Raw genomic sequence first — 15,963 nt, 5'->3', positions numbered from 1 at the left:
ATAATCTGCACAGGCAGACAGCGAACTGTTGAAAGGATCTGAAATATTGCTCCCAATCTATGGCAGACAGGAATTTTTGATTATTTTATGTAATCTTGGCACTTTGAGAAACTTTCTCCGCCATGAAGAGCTTAAGTGGTTTTATCATAGAAAGATGTCAGCACAGAGCTGCACATTCTCCACTTTCTTGCAGTTCATAGAACCACAGACTGGGTTGGGTCGGAAGGACCTTAAAGCTCATCCAGTTCCAACCCCCTGCCATGGGAGTTCTCCATGATGTGTCTTTTACGGGGTTGTCTTCTTCCAAACCCTTCCTGGCCCTTGATGAGGACACAAGGGAAAGGCATGGGAGTGTAAAGCAGCTGGTTCTGAATATTGGAGGTAATAAAAAATACAGAACCAGATAAATTCCACAAAACTCACACACACCCCCACGTACAGACATTCAGTGCACTCAGATACCTAAACACACACACAGGTACATACTTATATGCAGTGCTTTTAGTTATATATTTAGATACAACGATAACTGTTTCCTTGGTGAAGTCCTTAAAACAGAATTGGGCAACTTCTGTGCCACTGAACCTGATGATAAGAAAATACTTGGTGGGTTTAAGGATGTACTCGGTGAGTTTAAGAATTAAATTAATTCTCTGACTTTCTTAACAGCAGATGAAGTTCTCAATGCATATTTTATAATTTAGTATGTAACTGCACTTCCCACACTTCCTTTTCCAGCAGAGGATTTCTAACTGTGGAGCAGGGATGGCAATGCCCTAACTTAAAACGCACCTGTGTGTTCTTCCCTTTGTGCAGCTCCAGAAAGAGCCCATGCAACAGCTCGGTGCCGAGTGACACGAAGCGGCCGGCGGAGCTGATCGGTCAGGAGGTGGTTCTGGTGTCCTTCCTGCTGCTCCTGCTGGTCTGGTTCCTGAACCGGGAGTTCGAGGTCAGTTACCGGCTGCACTACCACGGGGACGTGGAGGCCGATCTGCACCGCACCAAGATCCAGAGCATGAGGGATCAGGCTGACTGGCTGCTGAGGAATATTATCCCGTACCACGTGGCTGAGCAGCTGAAGGTGTCCCAGAGCTATTCCAAAAACCACGACAGCGGCGGGGTGATCTTTGCCAGCATCGTGAACTTCAGCGAGTTCTACGAGGAGAACTACGAGGGTGGCAAGGAGTGTTACCGAGTCCTGAACGAGCTCATCGGGGACTTCGACGAGCTGCTGAGCAAACCCCACTACAGCAGCATCGAGAAGATCAAAACCATCGGGGCCACCTACATGGCGGCGTCGGGGCTGAACACCTCGCAGTGCCAGGACAGCAGCCATCCCCACGGGCACCTGCAGACCCTTTTTGAATTTGCCAAAGAAATGATGCGGGTGGTGGATGACTTCAACAACAACATGCTGTGGTTTAATTTTAAACTCCGGATCGGCTTTAACCACGGCCCCCTCACGGCCGGGGTCATTGGCACCACCAAGCTGTTGTATGACATTTGGGGGGACACTGTGAACATCGCCAGCAGGATGGACACCACCGGCGTCGAGTGCCGCATACAGGTGAGTGAGGAGAGCTACCGCATCCTCAACAAGATGGGGTATGACTTTGACTACAGGGGGACAGTCAATGTGAAGGGGAAGGGTCAGATGAAGACCTACCTTTACCCCAAGTGCATGGACAACGGGATCGTGCCACATCACCAGTTGTCCATATCTCCAGACATTCGGGTTCAAGTGGATGGCAGCATTGGGCGGTCTCCAACGGATGAGATTGCCAACCTGGTGCCTTCTGTACAGAATTCTGATAAGATAGCCCATGGCACAGATAACTCAGAAGCCAAGGACGTCCTTCCTTCTGCCAAGAAGCTCCAGAAAGACGCGGTGAAGGCAGAGGAGAGGTGCAGGTTTGGCAAAGCCACGGAGAAGGATGACTGTGAGGAAGCAGGGACTGAGGAGGTCGATGAACTGACAAAGTTAAATATCTCTAAGAGTGTATGATGAACTGTCAGAGTTGCATGAAGTGCTCTGTCCATAAAAACACACAGACTTTTGCAATTGGCAGTTTTCTTTTTCAAGAGACACCTTCTCCACACCTGGGTTGTACGTTTGTGTTCATTTCGGCGCCTGGGGCTGTGTGGATCATGGCTCTTCAGGGCTTGTTTTCATCCATCTCTCTCCTCCATGCCCCAAATCACATCCCAAGCTCCCCAGCTCCCTGTGCAACCATCTTACAGCTGAGTAGAGGATATTAAGTGCCTTCAGATATACTCCATTGGACTCCCTGTCAAGGTACAGAGGCCCCAAGTGAAATCATAGCTTTGGGTATTTATCTAATTTTAAAGAAAAGAAAAGCTGTGGTTATATCATTTTTATTGTTGTTTCTCACAAAACACTTTTTTTGGCTAATGCAACTCCTTGGGTTTTTTATATCTCTCGGAACAATGTTTTACTGTTATCAGACCTTTTGTATGTAACACACAGACATGTGCATGTATCTACCATATGAGACTGCTATAAAGTGCCAGTAATGCACCACAAGAATGTCTGGGCGAGGGGTGACACACTTTGGGTTGGGCTGGAGGGGGAGCTGTGCTGTGGCTCAGCCTTTAGTTAGGGCAGGAGGAACAGCTGCTGTCGTCCTGTTCTCCTTTCCCGATGCTTTCTGCAGCCTCCATGTGCCATCGTGTGCTTTGGATACACTTCTTTTCCATATAGCCAATGAGTTACTGATACGTGGGAACGGAAGGAGGGTTGGGACAGTGCCAGCTCTGGGGACAGGTTTCCAGAAGCAGAGGAGAGACCACGGGAGTGCTGCAGTTCAGGGCTCCTGACTCCATATACGGCTCAGTGGGCGAAGGTAGGTGATATCAGTGTCTCTGAGCTGATTGGAGAGAGAGAGAGAGAAGCAAAGCAAAATAAATGTTTTGGGAATGCCTTTATTTATTTATTTATTTTATTCCTGTTTGGGTTTTTTTTATTTCGTTTGGGAATTTTTGCGTGCGGAAGAGACCGGGAGAGATGAATTGTTCATGGGTTTAACAGGAGTAATAAGACAGTGTTTGAGCCTCTTTGAACTACCAACCACTGTGAGGATGTTACCTTAGGCAATATTTGTTTCCAAGCTGATGACACTTTGGAAGCCACCAAACACAGTTGAGTATCCCAGCTTCCCTCCAGACTGAACCAATGGTGCTGCACAGTATTTTTCAGGATTTTTACACATACACACACACACACACACACACACACACTGTGCTTTTGCAGCAGGGAAGAGAACAGCGTGCTCCCTTCCTGCTGCTGAAAGCAGGAATAGGGAAAAGAGTCCTTGTAGTGAGCTGAGAAGCACAATCATTTCCCAGTCCTGTGGATGACTCCATGCACGTTCCTGGGAGCAGAGGCCTGCGGGAGCCCAGGAGCTGCTTGCACGGGAGGAGCTGTGGGATCGGGGGCTTAGGCTGTGCCAGTCTGCCCTCTGCATGCTTCCACCACCTCCCTCTCTGGTGTTTGATGCCCTGCTGTGGATCATACTGACCATTCAACTATTCTAGTTCAGCCAACTCCCTCTGACATGAAATAAAGTGAAAGGATTTTTATGCCGAAAAGAAGTTGATCAGCCAGCAAAGAGCTGGGGAAAGGCTGTGCTGCACTGGCTGCATGGTGCTGGGGGCTCCAAGTCTTTCCATCTGAACTTGAGTCAGAATGTATTGGTTCTTCTTACCCTCATGTGATTTTGGGGTATGAGTAATAAATATTGTGGAGTTCCTATTCAGCTGGTGGAGATCCGTCTCCACTCCATGTTCAGCATGGAGCCCTTGAAGCCTTTGTCAGATGTGAGTGTGTGAGATTTCTGGATCTCAGTTAAACAGAACTCTGCACACTGATCCTGCAAAGCTGCTGTTTTATGCATGTCAGTATTCCATTTGATAGGAAAGCTGTTCAGAATTCATCTTCTTCGCTCAATCTGCCAGCACACAACAAACCAGGGGATCCTCACCCCAAATCCCTGTGCCACAGATGCTGTTGCCTGTTTGGGGGCTGTTCCTGATGAGCAGCAATGTGAGGTGGTTTTGAGTGCACAGTTTTCCAGGAGCTTCCTTCTCCCTAGGTTACAACTCCCCACTCCCTGTAGTGGATTGCACTTCCAACTTTCAGGTAGTAATTCTGCAAATACCTCTTGCATCCGAAGAATGTATTCCTGAAACCATTGTTAGGGTTCTTGGTTCAGTTAAGGTGTGTTAGTGTTCCTTTTCCTATAGTCAAGGAGCTAACATGAACCAGAATTGTTTACATGCCTTCTAGTGTTATGTTATTGTCTCAGAGTCGTTCCCTTTCTCCCTGTCACTTCTTTCTCCCAATTTTATAGACCCTGCCCATCCTTGCTCTCTTCCCTGCTCAGCTGTGTGCAAGGGCAGAACTCAGTCAGGACACGCCGGCTCCTTGAGACACTGCACAATAACCAAACCTCCACCAGCCCCAGCTCTGCACCCCAGGAGAGGTTGACAACCTGTGGTTAAACCCGAAAGGAAACGGTGCTGGAATGGGACCCCGGACCCAAAGCACCTTCCTCTTCGTTGTTCCAGCACTTCAGGATGCAAAATCCTCCTCCTCCAACCCCTAAAGTACACAAGGCTCCCATGCTGCCATGGTGTGGGGCTGCAGGAGTATTGTTGGGTTTATGGGAATATCCAAATACCAAACCCCAAACCCAGCAGGGCCTCTCTTTGTTGGCACTAAGCAAATAAAGGCACTGAGGGCAGCAGCACTGGGGGATTCTGAAATCAAGGGCTGTTCTCTGCTCTGGGAACTGCCGGTGATGTTACTCTGCCTTAACTCTGGGTTGGGAAGAGAGTCCTGATGGGTGACCAGTGGTGCCTCGTTTGCTCATTGCCAGGACAGCAGCAAGAATCCCACAGCTGGGGCTGCGGGGCTGCCAGGGTTAAATCTCTTTAATGCAGTGTTGTAACCAAATCAAGAAGTTCAGTTCTCAGTGGATGGTTTGGAGGGGGAGATTTTCCAGGTGCAAGGAGATACCTGTTTGTGTTCTAAGGCAGTGCAAGCTGAACCTTCACACCTCCCCTTGCGCTTTTGAAGATTTATCCTGACACAAAAATGACTCTGGGGGCGTTTCTAGCAGTGTTGTGCAGCTCTGCTGCAGAATTCCTGACACGTGTGCTGGTGGGAGGCCACAGGCAAAGTTCACTCCATTAAAATCCCTGTGGTGTGTGTGCTGTTGGTGCCAGCAGTGCTGTCAGTGAACATGGCGGGGTTGGCCAGGTCCCCAAGGGTTTATTCCACAAGGACAATCCTTGCATGGCTGCACTTCCAGTCTTTAGGGTGGTTTAATGGTAGTGATTTAAAAATGGTCCAGAGAAGGGGACTGGGGAGGGTGCTGAGTGTTTGTGAGCCCTGTGTTGCCTTCTGCCACTTGTGGCACCTGCTCCAGGGTGCAGAGTGACAAGGAGTGCACAGAATACTGTCAGCAGTGAGGTCTTAATCTGCTGCTAACACACCAAAATGCTTTTTCCTCCCTGCTGCTCCTGTGAGAGATTTCTCATTGAGGACCAGGTAAATGGTGTTCCCATTGATTAACTTCTGGCATTAGGATTTTGAGAAGGACGGATTTGCCTGTTACTGCCCAGGATTTGGGGCCGTTCCCCTTTGCTGGAGGTAGCGTGAGCACTGGGAGCAGGGTGGGACAGTGCCACTGTCTGGCTGCGGCTTCTGCTGTGCCCCAGGAGTGAAGGAGGGGAGGAAAGGATGGATTCCCCAAGGGCTTTACAGAAAAGTATTTGGATACTCTGCCTTTAGGGCTAAAACACACAAAGGAGGTGGCCAGAGCAAAACTGAAGGGAGCTCCAAACCAAACCCTGTACCCTTAGTAGCTTTAGCTAAAGAGGAGTTTATTCCTGAGTAAGAGGCCAAGTTCTTAGGGTTTCTGGCATTTTAAAATTGCTAACTCTGACCTGTTTCTAAAGCTTTCATTCTGAATACAGCAAAAAGTATTGCAAGTTTAGTCATGTCACAACATCTCGAGAGGCTGAGGGTGCCTGAGGTTAGCTGTAATGCCTTTGCCTGTTTAAATCTGCAACTTGGCTTGGGGGATTTCTGCCAAATTTAAAGACCCTGTTTTCTCCCTTCTTCCCTGCTGTGGTCTCATTTGCTCCATCTGGATGGGACACATAGGTGGCTGTTGCCTCCCTGCTCCTCACCTTTGGGAACCTGTGTCTTCCTCATTGCACAGCAGCACCTGAGCTGAGGTCACGGCTCCAGGTGCTGCTGTCGCTGCTGGTGCCTCCCTGTGGCCTGAGGAAAGGGGAGATTGTGTTTGCTTTGATGTCTTGGTCCGTTTTGCCTGGTCACAGCTGCAGCTTCCTCCTCGTGGTGGTGACAGAAGATACAGAAGAGGCACTTCCCTGCAGTTAAGTTTGAGAATTACATTTTGAAATGTAGTTGTTGTTTATTGATGTGATTTTTCCAATTGCTGGAAAGGCTGTGGGTGGTTTAACTATAAGTACAGAATGATTTGCATGTGGCAACAGTCAGTGTGGAGGTGCAGGGATGACCCAGTGTCATGGCACTGCCATCTCAATGCCCAGGCAGCTGTGAAAAGCCAGCTGAAGTCTCAGAGTAATGCTGAGACTTAACTGGCTGCTTGTGGAACATCAGTTTGGGCAGGAAGGTCATTTGCTCCAATATTTTTCTCCTTTTGAGTTCAATTGCTGTTTGCTGTTGTTGAGACTGAACTGTGCAGGCAGTGGCAGTGGGATTCTGCAAAATCCTATTCAAAAGTTGGAATTTGTAACCATTACACACCAATTCCTGCAGGCCCTGGAGCTGTTTGAGTGCTGCCATGGTCTGAAGGTGTTTTAGTTCAGAGCTGTGGGTAGGACACGGTTAATACCCATGTGGTAACATGCTTCCAGGTCTGGAATGGGGGAGACGAGGAGGGAATGTGGAAGGAGCTGCTGCGTGGTTTCAAAGGCTGATCTGTGTGTCTGGGTGTGCTGGAGGGGAAGGTGTCTCAAGTGTGAAGCAGAGCCTCGGCTTCCCAAGCTGTTCTTGTTTTCTGGGGGCAGGGGACCAGAGAGCCTTAAAATGGGCTGATTGCATTAAAATCTGCATTAACACCATCCTCTGAACTCTATCCAGAGTTTTATGGGTGAAAGTCAGACACCTGGAGCTTATTGCCTTTGTCTTACCTAAAGATTTCATCTAAAATCAAACATCAGGCTCTGTAGACGTTGAAGGAGAAAATAAAATGGGGGGCAGCGTGTGTCTTGTCTTGACAGCAGTGCAGCTTGAGGGTGCCATGAGAAGGAGGTTTGAGGTGCTTTGCAGACACTGGGTGAAGCTCTGGTAGGAAAAAAAATACAAATATTTTGTATAAAATCTTTTTCAAGTCTGTCTGATGTGAACTGAACTCCTGTCTCAGCCCTGATAAGGGGCTGGGCTGTACAACACGTACGGAACTGCTCCTTGCCTTTGGGAGTCCATATTGGCTTGGGAGAAAGAAGATAAGTTTGGACAAAACAGATTGGTGGGAGATATTTAAAGTTTTTTTTTTTTCCTGGTCCCTTATTGTAGCTGCTAAACATTCGCTGTCCTAACCCAGCTGCCCAGCCTGAGGCTAGCCAGGAGCTGGAGGCAGGTGCTCAGAGTCTTCTACACACCTGCTCCAGAGCTGGAGCTGGACATCCTCCTCAGGAGCTGTCCCACGTGCCAGTCTCCACACTGGAGATCAGTGTCTGGAAGCTGTCAGTGTTTTACACTTCTGGAATGGCCCCGAGGCCACTGTCAGCCTCTCCTGTCTCAGCCTTAGTGTTTGCTCCATTCTCTGTTTCCTGGCTCACTGCCACAATATCACAGAACCCCAGAACAGTTTGGGTTGGAAGGGACCTTAAAGCTCATCTCGTTCCAGCACCCTGCCCTGGGCAGGGACACCTTCCACTATCCCAGGCTGCTCCAAGCCCCACCCAGCCTGGCCTTGGACACTTCCAGGGATCCAGGGGCAGCCACAGCTGCTCTGGGCACCCTGTGCCAGGGCCTGCCCACCCTCCGAGGGAATAATTCCTTCCCAATATCCCATCCATCCCTGCTCTCTGGCAGTGGGAAGCCATTACCCCTTTCCTGTCCCTCCAGCCCTTGTCCCCAGTCCCTCTGCAGCTCTCCTGGAGCCCCTTTAGGCCCTGGAAGGGGCTCTGAGCTCTCCCTGGAGCCTTCTCTTCCCCAGGTGAACACCCCCAGCTCTCCCAGCCTGGCTCCAGAGCAGAGGGGCTCCAGCCTTCAGAGAATCTCCATGCCTGTAATGGATTTAAATGTCCAGAAATTGCAGTGTTCACTGAATTGAAGAACTGCAGAAAAGGTCATGGCCGGGAACAGTTAGTAAAATTTTAAGTTCCCACTCTCATCAGCAATGCTCTGACCAATTTGTCATCTGGCTCACTGCTAGATGTGTGTTGTAAGCCAGCGCCACCACTTGCTTGTCACTGATTTGGCCATTGATTCTCAAATCCTCTTTCAGATGAGTCAAAACAAAGTGACTTCAGCAAGTTTTTTCTTGTTTTCCTCCTTCAGTTACTCACATCTTCACTTGTTTCTACCTTAGTGCATCAGCTGCATTGTAGTTTGGAATCGAAAATGGTTTGTATCGATTTGTGCTGAGAGGTACAACTCAGGGCAGGGAAGGACGTGGCATCTGGTCCATCTGTGGGTGTGCCTGGGGGGAAATGCCTCTTTAGTGACTCTGAAGCTTTGCATTTACCAGGTGAGCCCAGAGCTGTGTTTAGGGTTTATTTCCAGTACTGGCTGTACCACTCCATCCTGTCCAAAGGAGGGGGTGGCAGCAGGGCCAGCTCTGCTCTGCGTCTGTGCCTCAGCCAGGGTTTGGCCACTGCACAGGTACTGGCACAGTCCCACCAACACCAGCAGGTGTTCCAGGAGCCCACAGTTACCAGAGTGACCCTCTCCCCAATTTAATTGCTTCTAGTTCCAGAGCCTATGCTGAGATACAGAGATACAGAATATCTATGCTGAGACAGAGACCTGTTATACCCTACTGCAAGTACAGCTTTAAACATCCAAAGTAATAAACTCTTTAAAGCCAAGAGCCTTAAGAACTCCAACATCTGCTGAGACAAACACAGTTCTGAGTTTGCGCTGAATATTTGGGAATTTTTCCTGCTCAATGGCAGGTGCCTCTGGTTTGCAAGGAGGCAGCAGCAGTATCCAAAGATGACAAGGACCTTGGCCAACCTCACCCAGTTCCCCAGGAACAGGTAAACAAGCACCCCCTTGTGCTCTCAGGAAAGTCACATCACTGCCCAGTGCCAGCGGGATGGCTTTAGGTGTTGTATAGCTCAGGAAAGCTCCTTCTTTCCATGAAACAGTATTCTTAACTTAGCAAAAAATGTTATCTTTGCTGGTGGCAGGGGCTGGATTCCTCATTTCTCGCCCTTTGGTCCTTTCAGCATTGAGGGGGACAAAGCAGGGGTGTAATGATGGGAAAGGTGGGTCAGTTGGGAAGGAGCTGGATGTGCCCCTGGAGCCAGTCCCAGTGGAGGAGCTGCTGTGTAGGTCCCATAGTGGTGCCTGGGCAGCAGCAGCTCCAGCAGCTGAGCTGTCCTCCAAGCTCTGGGGAGGTTTGCTCCTGGGCAGCATCCTGCTGCCTGCCCCATGCAGCTAGTCCGTGGACACCTTGGTAAATGCACCTTCCCTCCTGCCTGTTGGTTTGCATTTCTCATGGGAGCAAATTCAGCTGGTTACTGAAAGCCTGCGTAGAAATTGGAGCGCTGTGTCCGACCATGACCTGCTGGGAGTAGGGGTTGGGGTTGGGGTTTGGGGTGGGTCTGCCCACCCTCTGTCCACACAGTGACACCCGTACAACCCCCTGTAAAAGCCATCACTGGGCATCAAGGGTGGTGGTACCTGACTACAAACAGTCCAAGAGAGATTATTTTTGGAGTGATCAGCTGAAACCAGGGTTGGCTTTGGTTTGCTGAGAGCAAGGAGTGGGCCTGGGAGCTGGCACAGACCCCCAAGCATCCCCTGCTTCCTTGAGAATCTCCCTCAGCACTGACCCAGGGCTTCAGCACTCCCTGTCCTTGCACAAGCACACGTGGGGATCGATAGAAATATAGACAGCATTAATTGAAAATGCCATTGAAATATTATTGAATTACGAATTGAAAATTGAGAAGAGTTTCCAGTTAAAATATTTTAAAAGGCAAATTTAAGTGTTTTGAAGTCTCCAGGTTAGCTGGACATTGTTTTTTCCAGGTATGTCTGGTTCCTTTCCCTCCTGCCCAGCGCAGCCCGTGTTCCCCACCTTCTCCCTCCCTTGCAGAAAGAGAGAACCGCTCTGTTTACACCCCCTGCTGGGGCAGCCTCGCCCGGGGCTGTGCGGGGGGACGGGGCTTCCTCGCAGCAGCCTCACTGTAAATACTTTGCCAATGCTTTGTGGACAAACCGAGATGGCAAAACGTTGTATCTGTGAAATATTAAGCTCTGTGTGTATATAGATCCAACGCGTATTATCTGCGGCTCTGTAATCAATTGTATATTAAACTGTTCCACTGTACAGCCGATCATTTCATGCTCTCTTAGATGTAGAAAAGCTGAGAAGTAATTCACAATACACTATGTCAACTCCAAATCGTTTTGCTTTCGTATTTTTGCTCCAGCCCCGCTTCAGCCGCAGCCCTTGGCACATGATCTGGAAGAAGAATAGTTTGGAATAGATTTTTCAGCCCTTTGTTTTGGATCTGGCTTTTGACAATGTTTCTTTGATAATTGCAAAGCCACCAAGTTAATTTTTCATTAGGTGCATATTTAAGAGGCATCTTAAACACAGAAGGGGTTTGTCACATAGACCTGCTGCACTTCGATGTGTTGGTTGGCAGTGAAGGACCTTCATGTTCCTGGTGCCGGGTGAGAAGACGACTCCTTCCTAATTTTTCCTCATTTTTAACCCAGCTCTGAAGTGTTGGGAAGGAGCCATGCAGCCACCACTGGCAGCACCTCTGCAGCCACCATAGGTCACTGCCGACTGTGGCAGAGCTTTTCCCCACAGGGAGCTTGTGTTGGCCAAAACTGGGAATGAGCTTTAGTTATTTTTCTGTTTGGCAGAGAGCATTGATGGTTTACTCTGGAATTCCAGTGCCTTATTCAGATCCCCTTTTTGCTTGGAAAGGGGATTGAGGCAGTTATTCTGGAGTGAGTATCCACAGAGCAAGGACTGGCTGAGCGGGAGTGGCTGGGCAAGAAGGGGAGCCTTGATGCTTCCAAAACTGGAATCTGGCCCAAAGAGCAAACCCTGTGTCTGTCTGTCTGTCCCACACCCCCACCTCTCTCGGGGTTTCTTGTCAGCATCCCACTGTATGTTCACTGAGGGATGAAACCCCTAATGAAGACCTGAGCCCTCCCCAGTCAGGGTTTGACCTGGAAGATGTTACGGTTTCCTCTGGATCCTGCTGCCTGTCAATGACCAGTGACCCACCACCATTGTGTCCGGCAGCACCAAACCCTTCTCACAGGGCAGCCACAGCATCTGTATGTGTCCAGCCACACTGTCCAGCTCCCCTTTCCCTGCTCTCCCTCAGTTGCAGCAGACCGAGAGCTGCTGGAATCAGAGAGAAGCAGCATCCAGTTTCTCTGGGTCCCAATTGATTCTTTTCCCTCATATTTTGAACATTTGTTTTTTTCCCACAGACCAGGTAAGTATCAGAGCACACAGTAACACCTGTGGTGCAGTTGGCACCACAGCCAGCATTTGCCCTGGGCTCTTTGGTGCCAGTCCAGTGTTTAATGCCAGTAGGGGTGTGTAGGCCTTGCTGGGGTGCTGCCAGCTATTCACCTTCTAGTGTAGGTGAAAACTGTTCCAATGTTGTCCAGTTGGGTTCTGATTGTGGATCATGGTGATTGTCAACTGCCAAGGGATGTTTTTTAATAAATCTGATTAAGGTATTTCAAATGAATCCAGTCTTCCTGTTTTCAGTTTCTCTTGTCCAGGGTAAGCCCACGTTGAAGTTTCTTTTCTCTCTGTGCTTTGGTCTGTGGTCAGGACATCTCATACACCGATGTTGGGTGTATTGAAAGACCCACCCTGTGTGTGGTTAGTTCATGTGGGGACTGTGTAACAAAAGCCCAAAGATCTCTCAGGGACATGTTTCATAGCTGTGTTTGTCGGTAGTGAGCCTTGGGTGCTCGGCCTGCTGACATGATGTGCTTGGCCCAGTGGGGAACAGCAGGGCTAACCTGGGGGCTGTCCCATGTCTCCATCTACAGGTGCTGCCAGGGATCTGGCACCTCAGGCAGGCTGCAGCAATGGGCTCTCTCTGGGACCCACTGGCTTCTTCCTCCTCTGTGCTCCAGGATTGTCCTGGGTGCCAGGAAGGTGAGTGGTACCCAACCCCATAGGTTATTGGTGCGGGGGTGGTCCCAGATTCTGTGCTGCTCTCGAGGTCTCCACTTCTGAGGAACCACCGTCACCTCGGGGGTAATAGAGAGATGCTGCAGCACCTGGAGCCATCTCCCAGTCTGTGACCCGTGAGTGGCTGGAAACTGCCTGGCTTGTGCCCTCCTTGCTTAACCAGAGGTGATATTTCAGCTTTCTTGTGGAGGTGAGAACTTGCAGGTGACCTCTGGCCCAGGCTTGGCCATACATTAGGACCCCAGTGCCCTCCCAGCTCCAGCACTGTGGGAGGTGGGTGTGGAGCACATCTGCCAGCTCCTGCCCTGGTTCCCCTGGGGATCCAAGCTGTTTCCCTGTTTTCCTGGAGCTGCTCCAGCTCTGTCTGGGTCACAGCCCTGGACTCCATCTCTGCCCAGGGCATGCCTATCTGCCTCTCCCTGCTGTGCCGTCACCCAGACTTCATCAAAGTACTCTGCTTCAGAGGCAGCCCATGGAGAGGGTGCTCTCACCTGGCTTCCCGCACTAGCCACCAACTTTCCTTTTCACACCAAAGAGCTTTTTCTTCACTTCTGGGTCAAATCTTTCTTTGGAGCAGTGATTTCTTCCCATTTTCTCTGGTTCTGTGACATTTCAGTCCAGCAAAGCCCACCAGCAGTTTGTACGAATGACTGTGGCCACTGCAGTGGGGTGGGGGGGCCTCGTGTGTCGTGACTCTGCCAGGGGGACCTGCAGGGCTGTCCTCAGCCTGGCCACAGCAGCTTTGGATCTCACTCATTAATCACTGCTTTGCTTTTGGTAACTAAACTTCTGTTGCTTTGCGACATCAAGCAGCAATTCTCATTTCCCATCCTCGCAGGGTTTATGGGAATTTAAGAGCTAGATGCAAATGAACTTCATTAACATGCTTAATTATCTTACAAGCCTCATACCCATCTGTCCTGCATATGCTTTGTACTCGACACTTGAAGACAAGTGACCACATCGGGCTTAGCATGAGGTGCCTACAAGCAGGAACCTTTGGGAAGAGCCCGGCTCTGCCTGCAGAGGGGCCGTATTAGTGCCGGGGGCACACTGGAGGTGAAATGTCCTTTTTCAAAGGCTGTGTCCAAGCTGGGAGATGGGAAGTGATTGTGTAGAACATGTGGCAGAATGGCATGATCGTAGGAATGATTTGCTAAAAGCAAAGAACCAGCGTGGAAGCAATTGAAACAAACCCCAGTCCCTGTCCATTTGCAGCCTAAGATCCTGGACTGGCATCCCACGGTGCCACACGATGCATTTCACAGCACTGGATGCTGCAATCACAGCACTGGATGCCATGAGCAATCGCAGGAAATGTTTCTGTCCTTATTTAATGTTATTGAAAAATAGCAGAAAAAATGAGCCTTTACTTCCAGGTTGGTTTGCAAACCCATGGATCTGCCTGGGTAAGGGACAATGCAAACCCCAGACTTGTGCCAGAGCCCCCCGAGGGTTTAGGGGCTGTGGCAGGGTCTGAGCACAGACCGTCAGCTCTTTTATCCAACAGCACTGTGTTGGAGCCACCTCTGTCAGTGGACATTCGGTACACGGAGTGACCCATCAGGTGCTGCTGCGCACACCTCGCTCACCTCGCAGCGCAGGAAAAGCGGTGATGTTGTGTTGGTTTCTGCTTTTTAGGCACATGTTTGGAACCAAGCTGAAGCAGAACATGGGATTTTGCAGGCCTGAGAGGGAGAAAGGACCCAGGATGAGCAGCCCTGGGAATGGGTGTCCTGCCACCACAGCAGTGGTGAGTCCGTGTGTCCGGGCAGTGGAGAACAGGGAGCACAGTGCATAGCAAAGCACTGACGGAGAATCTCCTTCCCTCCTCTTGCTCTTGCCAGCTCACATCAAGCCAAAGACACCTTGTTCCTGCAGGGGCTTGGATAACACCCCAGCCTGGGCACCCCTCTGCCTTCCACCCTCTGCATCCAGCCTCCTGGTCCGAGGCCAATGTCCCTATCACATTACCAGCCCCATTCCCCTCCAGCGCCGGCAGTCATGAAGCTTAGGAGAGAGAATGTTGGAAACTGTGGAGCTGGAGTTCTAAATAATTGTAAATATAAGCAAACCAGAGATGTGGCTGCAGGGCAAGTGTTGGCTCTGTGTGCTGTGGTTGTGACCAAACTGGGCAGTGGGAGAGAAAACACAAGTTTGCAGAGGGTTGGTGGTTTGGGGTGTTTTTTGTGTGGAGTTTGTGTATGGATTTTTGGGGGAGAGCTCAGGGACATGCCCAGTGAGCCCAGGCCCTGGGGCACTGTGATTTGATGGCATTGCAAGTGATGTACAGACCTGTATTAGTAGCATTTTTTGATAACTCTGTGCCACCCACACTCTGAGTCCTTCCTCCTGGAAAAAGAGGAAAAGATTTAACTTTTCTTTCTAATTCATAGAAAATACCAGGGGAAAGTGCCCCCCTGATGTGGCTCCTGCCTACAGAGCTGCCGTTGCACAGTGCCTACCCCAGCATCCAGCACTGATTCACACCACAGGAGCCACGGCTGCACCCATGGGTGCCACTGTGATCCAGCTGGGCATGAACATCTCTGCTGGGGACAGGTCCTGCTGGTTCAGCTCCTTGTCTCCCAGGAGCTCCCCCAAACTCTGCCTAGTGAACTTATACCATCTCCAATGAGAGGGGTGACAGGGAACCTGTGGAGAAGGGAATGTCCGTAGGAGAAGAGGAGCTGGTGTGATACTGGGATGATACCTTGACCCAGAGGTCCCCTGAAATGGTTTTTAGCCCTGAAGGTGCCCATTTTGCCGGTGGTGGGGCTGTCACAGCTGTGCTGATGCCCAGTGCACCTAGGGGCATTAGGAAAGGGGAGCTGGATGTGACAGGCTGAGCCTCCAGCTGAGGTCTTGCAGCATGTGTCACTCTCTGCTTCCTGGCCATGTCCCCAGACTCCTCCTTCCCTGCTGACCCTTGTTCTGCACATTATGTCTGTTCTCCTTCTTTCTGGATGGGTTTTGGGGTGTCCATGCGCTTCCTGCATGTGGGAGAAGGTAGTTTCTTGCCTTTAAACCAGCTGCATAAAGGCATAAATGCCTAAGGCCCCTCATTGCCAAAGATGCTTCCCAAAGACTGAAAATGCCAGGAAAGGCACTACAAAGCAACAGGACCGTGACAGACGGAAACCTGCAGTTCTCCCCTTTGTCCCCGCCAGCAGCTGGGGCCAGGGTGGCCTCGGGGACAAGAGGACAGGAGGGGCTGGCAAGGGTGCAGGGCCTGGCACGTCCCAGCCTTTATCTCCCCCTAGTGCCATCCGCTCGGCTCCTTTGCTCCGGTGCTGCGCCGTGCACAGAGTCCAGCAGTGCTGCTCACAGCGACCCTGGAGCTTGGGGGGACCAGCTCTGCGGCAGCCACATCCCAGAACAGGACAGGGAATGTGGGGAATAAGGCTGGGTACGTGGCACAGCTGTGGGGCAGGACCCTGTCGGCATCAGGAGCGATGACCTGAGTAACCCAAAATTCTGGGCATCCGACTGCAGCAAGGAGGTGTTCGGCGTCACGGCAGCTGCGGTG

At 50.5% G+C, this 15,963-nt stretch overlaps 1 protein-coding gene across 3 annotated transcripts in view; it reads left to right on the top strand.

Moving 5' to 3' along the window:
- Positions 1-11,960, top strand: part of ADCY9 (adenylate cyclase 9) — a 93,261-nt gene extending 81,301 nt beyond the window's left edge. For 2 of the 3 annotated variants that reach the window (XM_082292203.1, XM_082292204.1), the window contains one exon: positions 817-2,958. In XM_082292203.1, coding sequence (XP_082148329.1) covers positions 817-2,005 — 1,189 coding nt within the window. In that variant the 3' untranslated portion in view covers positions 2,006-2,958. Of the gene's footprint in view, positions 1-816; positions 2,959-4,370 lie in introns of those variants that run through there. The other variant, XR_014226872.1, reaches the window with a different exon arrangement.
- The last annotated feature ends 4,003 nt before the right edge of the window (positions 11,961-15,963 follow it).

Source organism: Coloeus monedula (assembly GCF_965178545.1).
Source record: "Coloeus monedula genome assembly, chromosome: 16".
In the NCBI taxonomy this organism is placed as follows: Eukaryota; Metazoa; Chordata; class Aves; order Passeriformes; family Corvidae; genus Coloeus; species Coloeus monedula.
The sequence above is the reverse complement of the archived record's forward strand: the minus strand, read 5'-3'. Positions and strand labels throughout refer to the sequence as shown.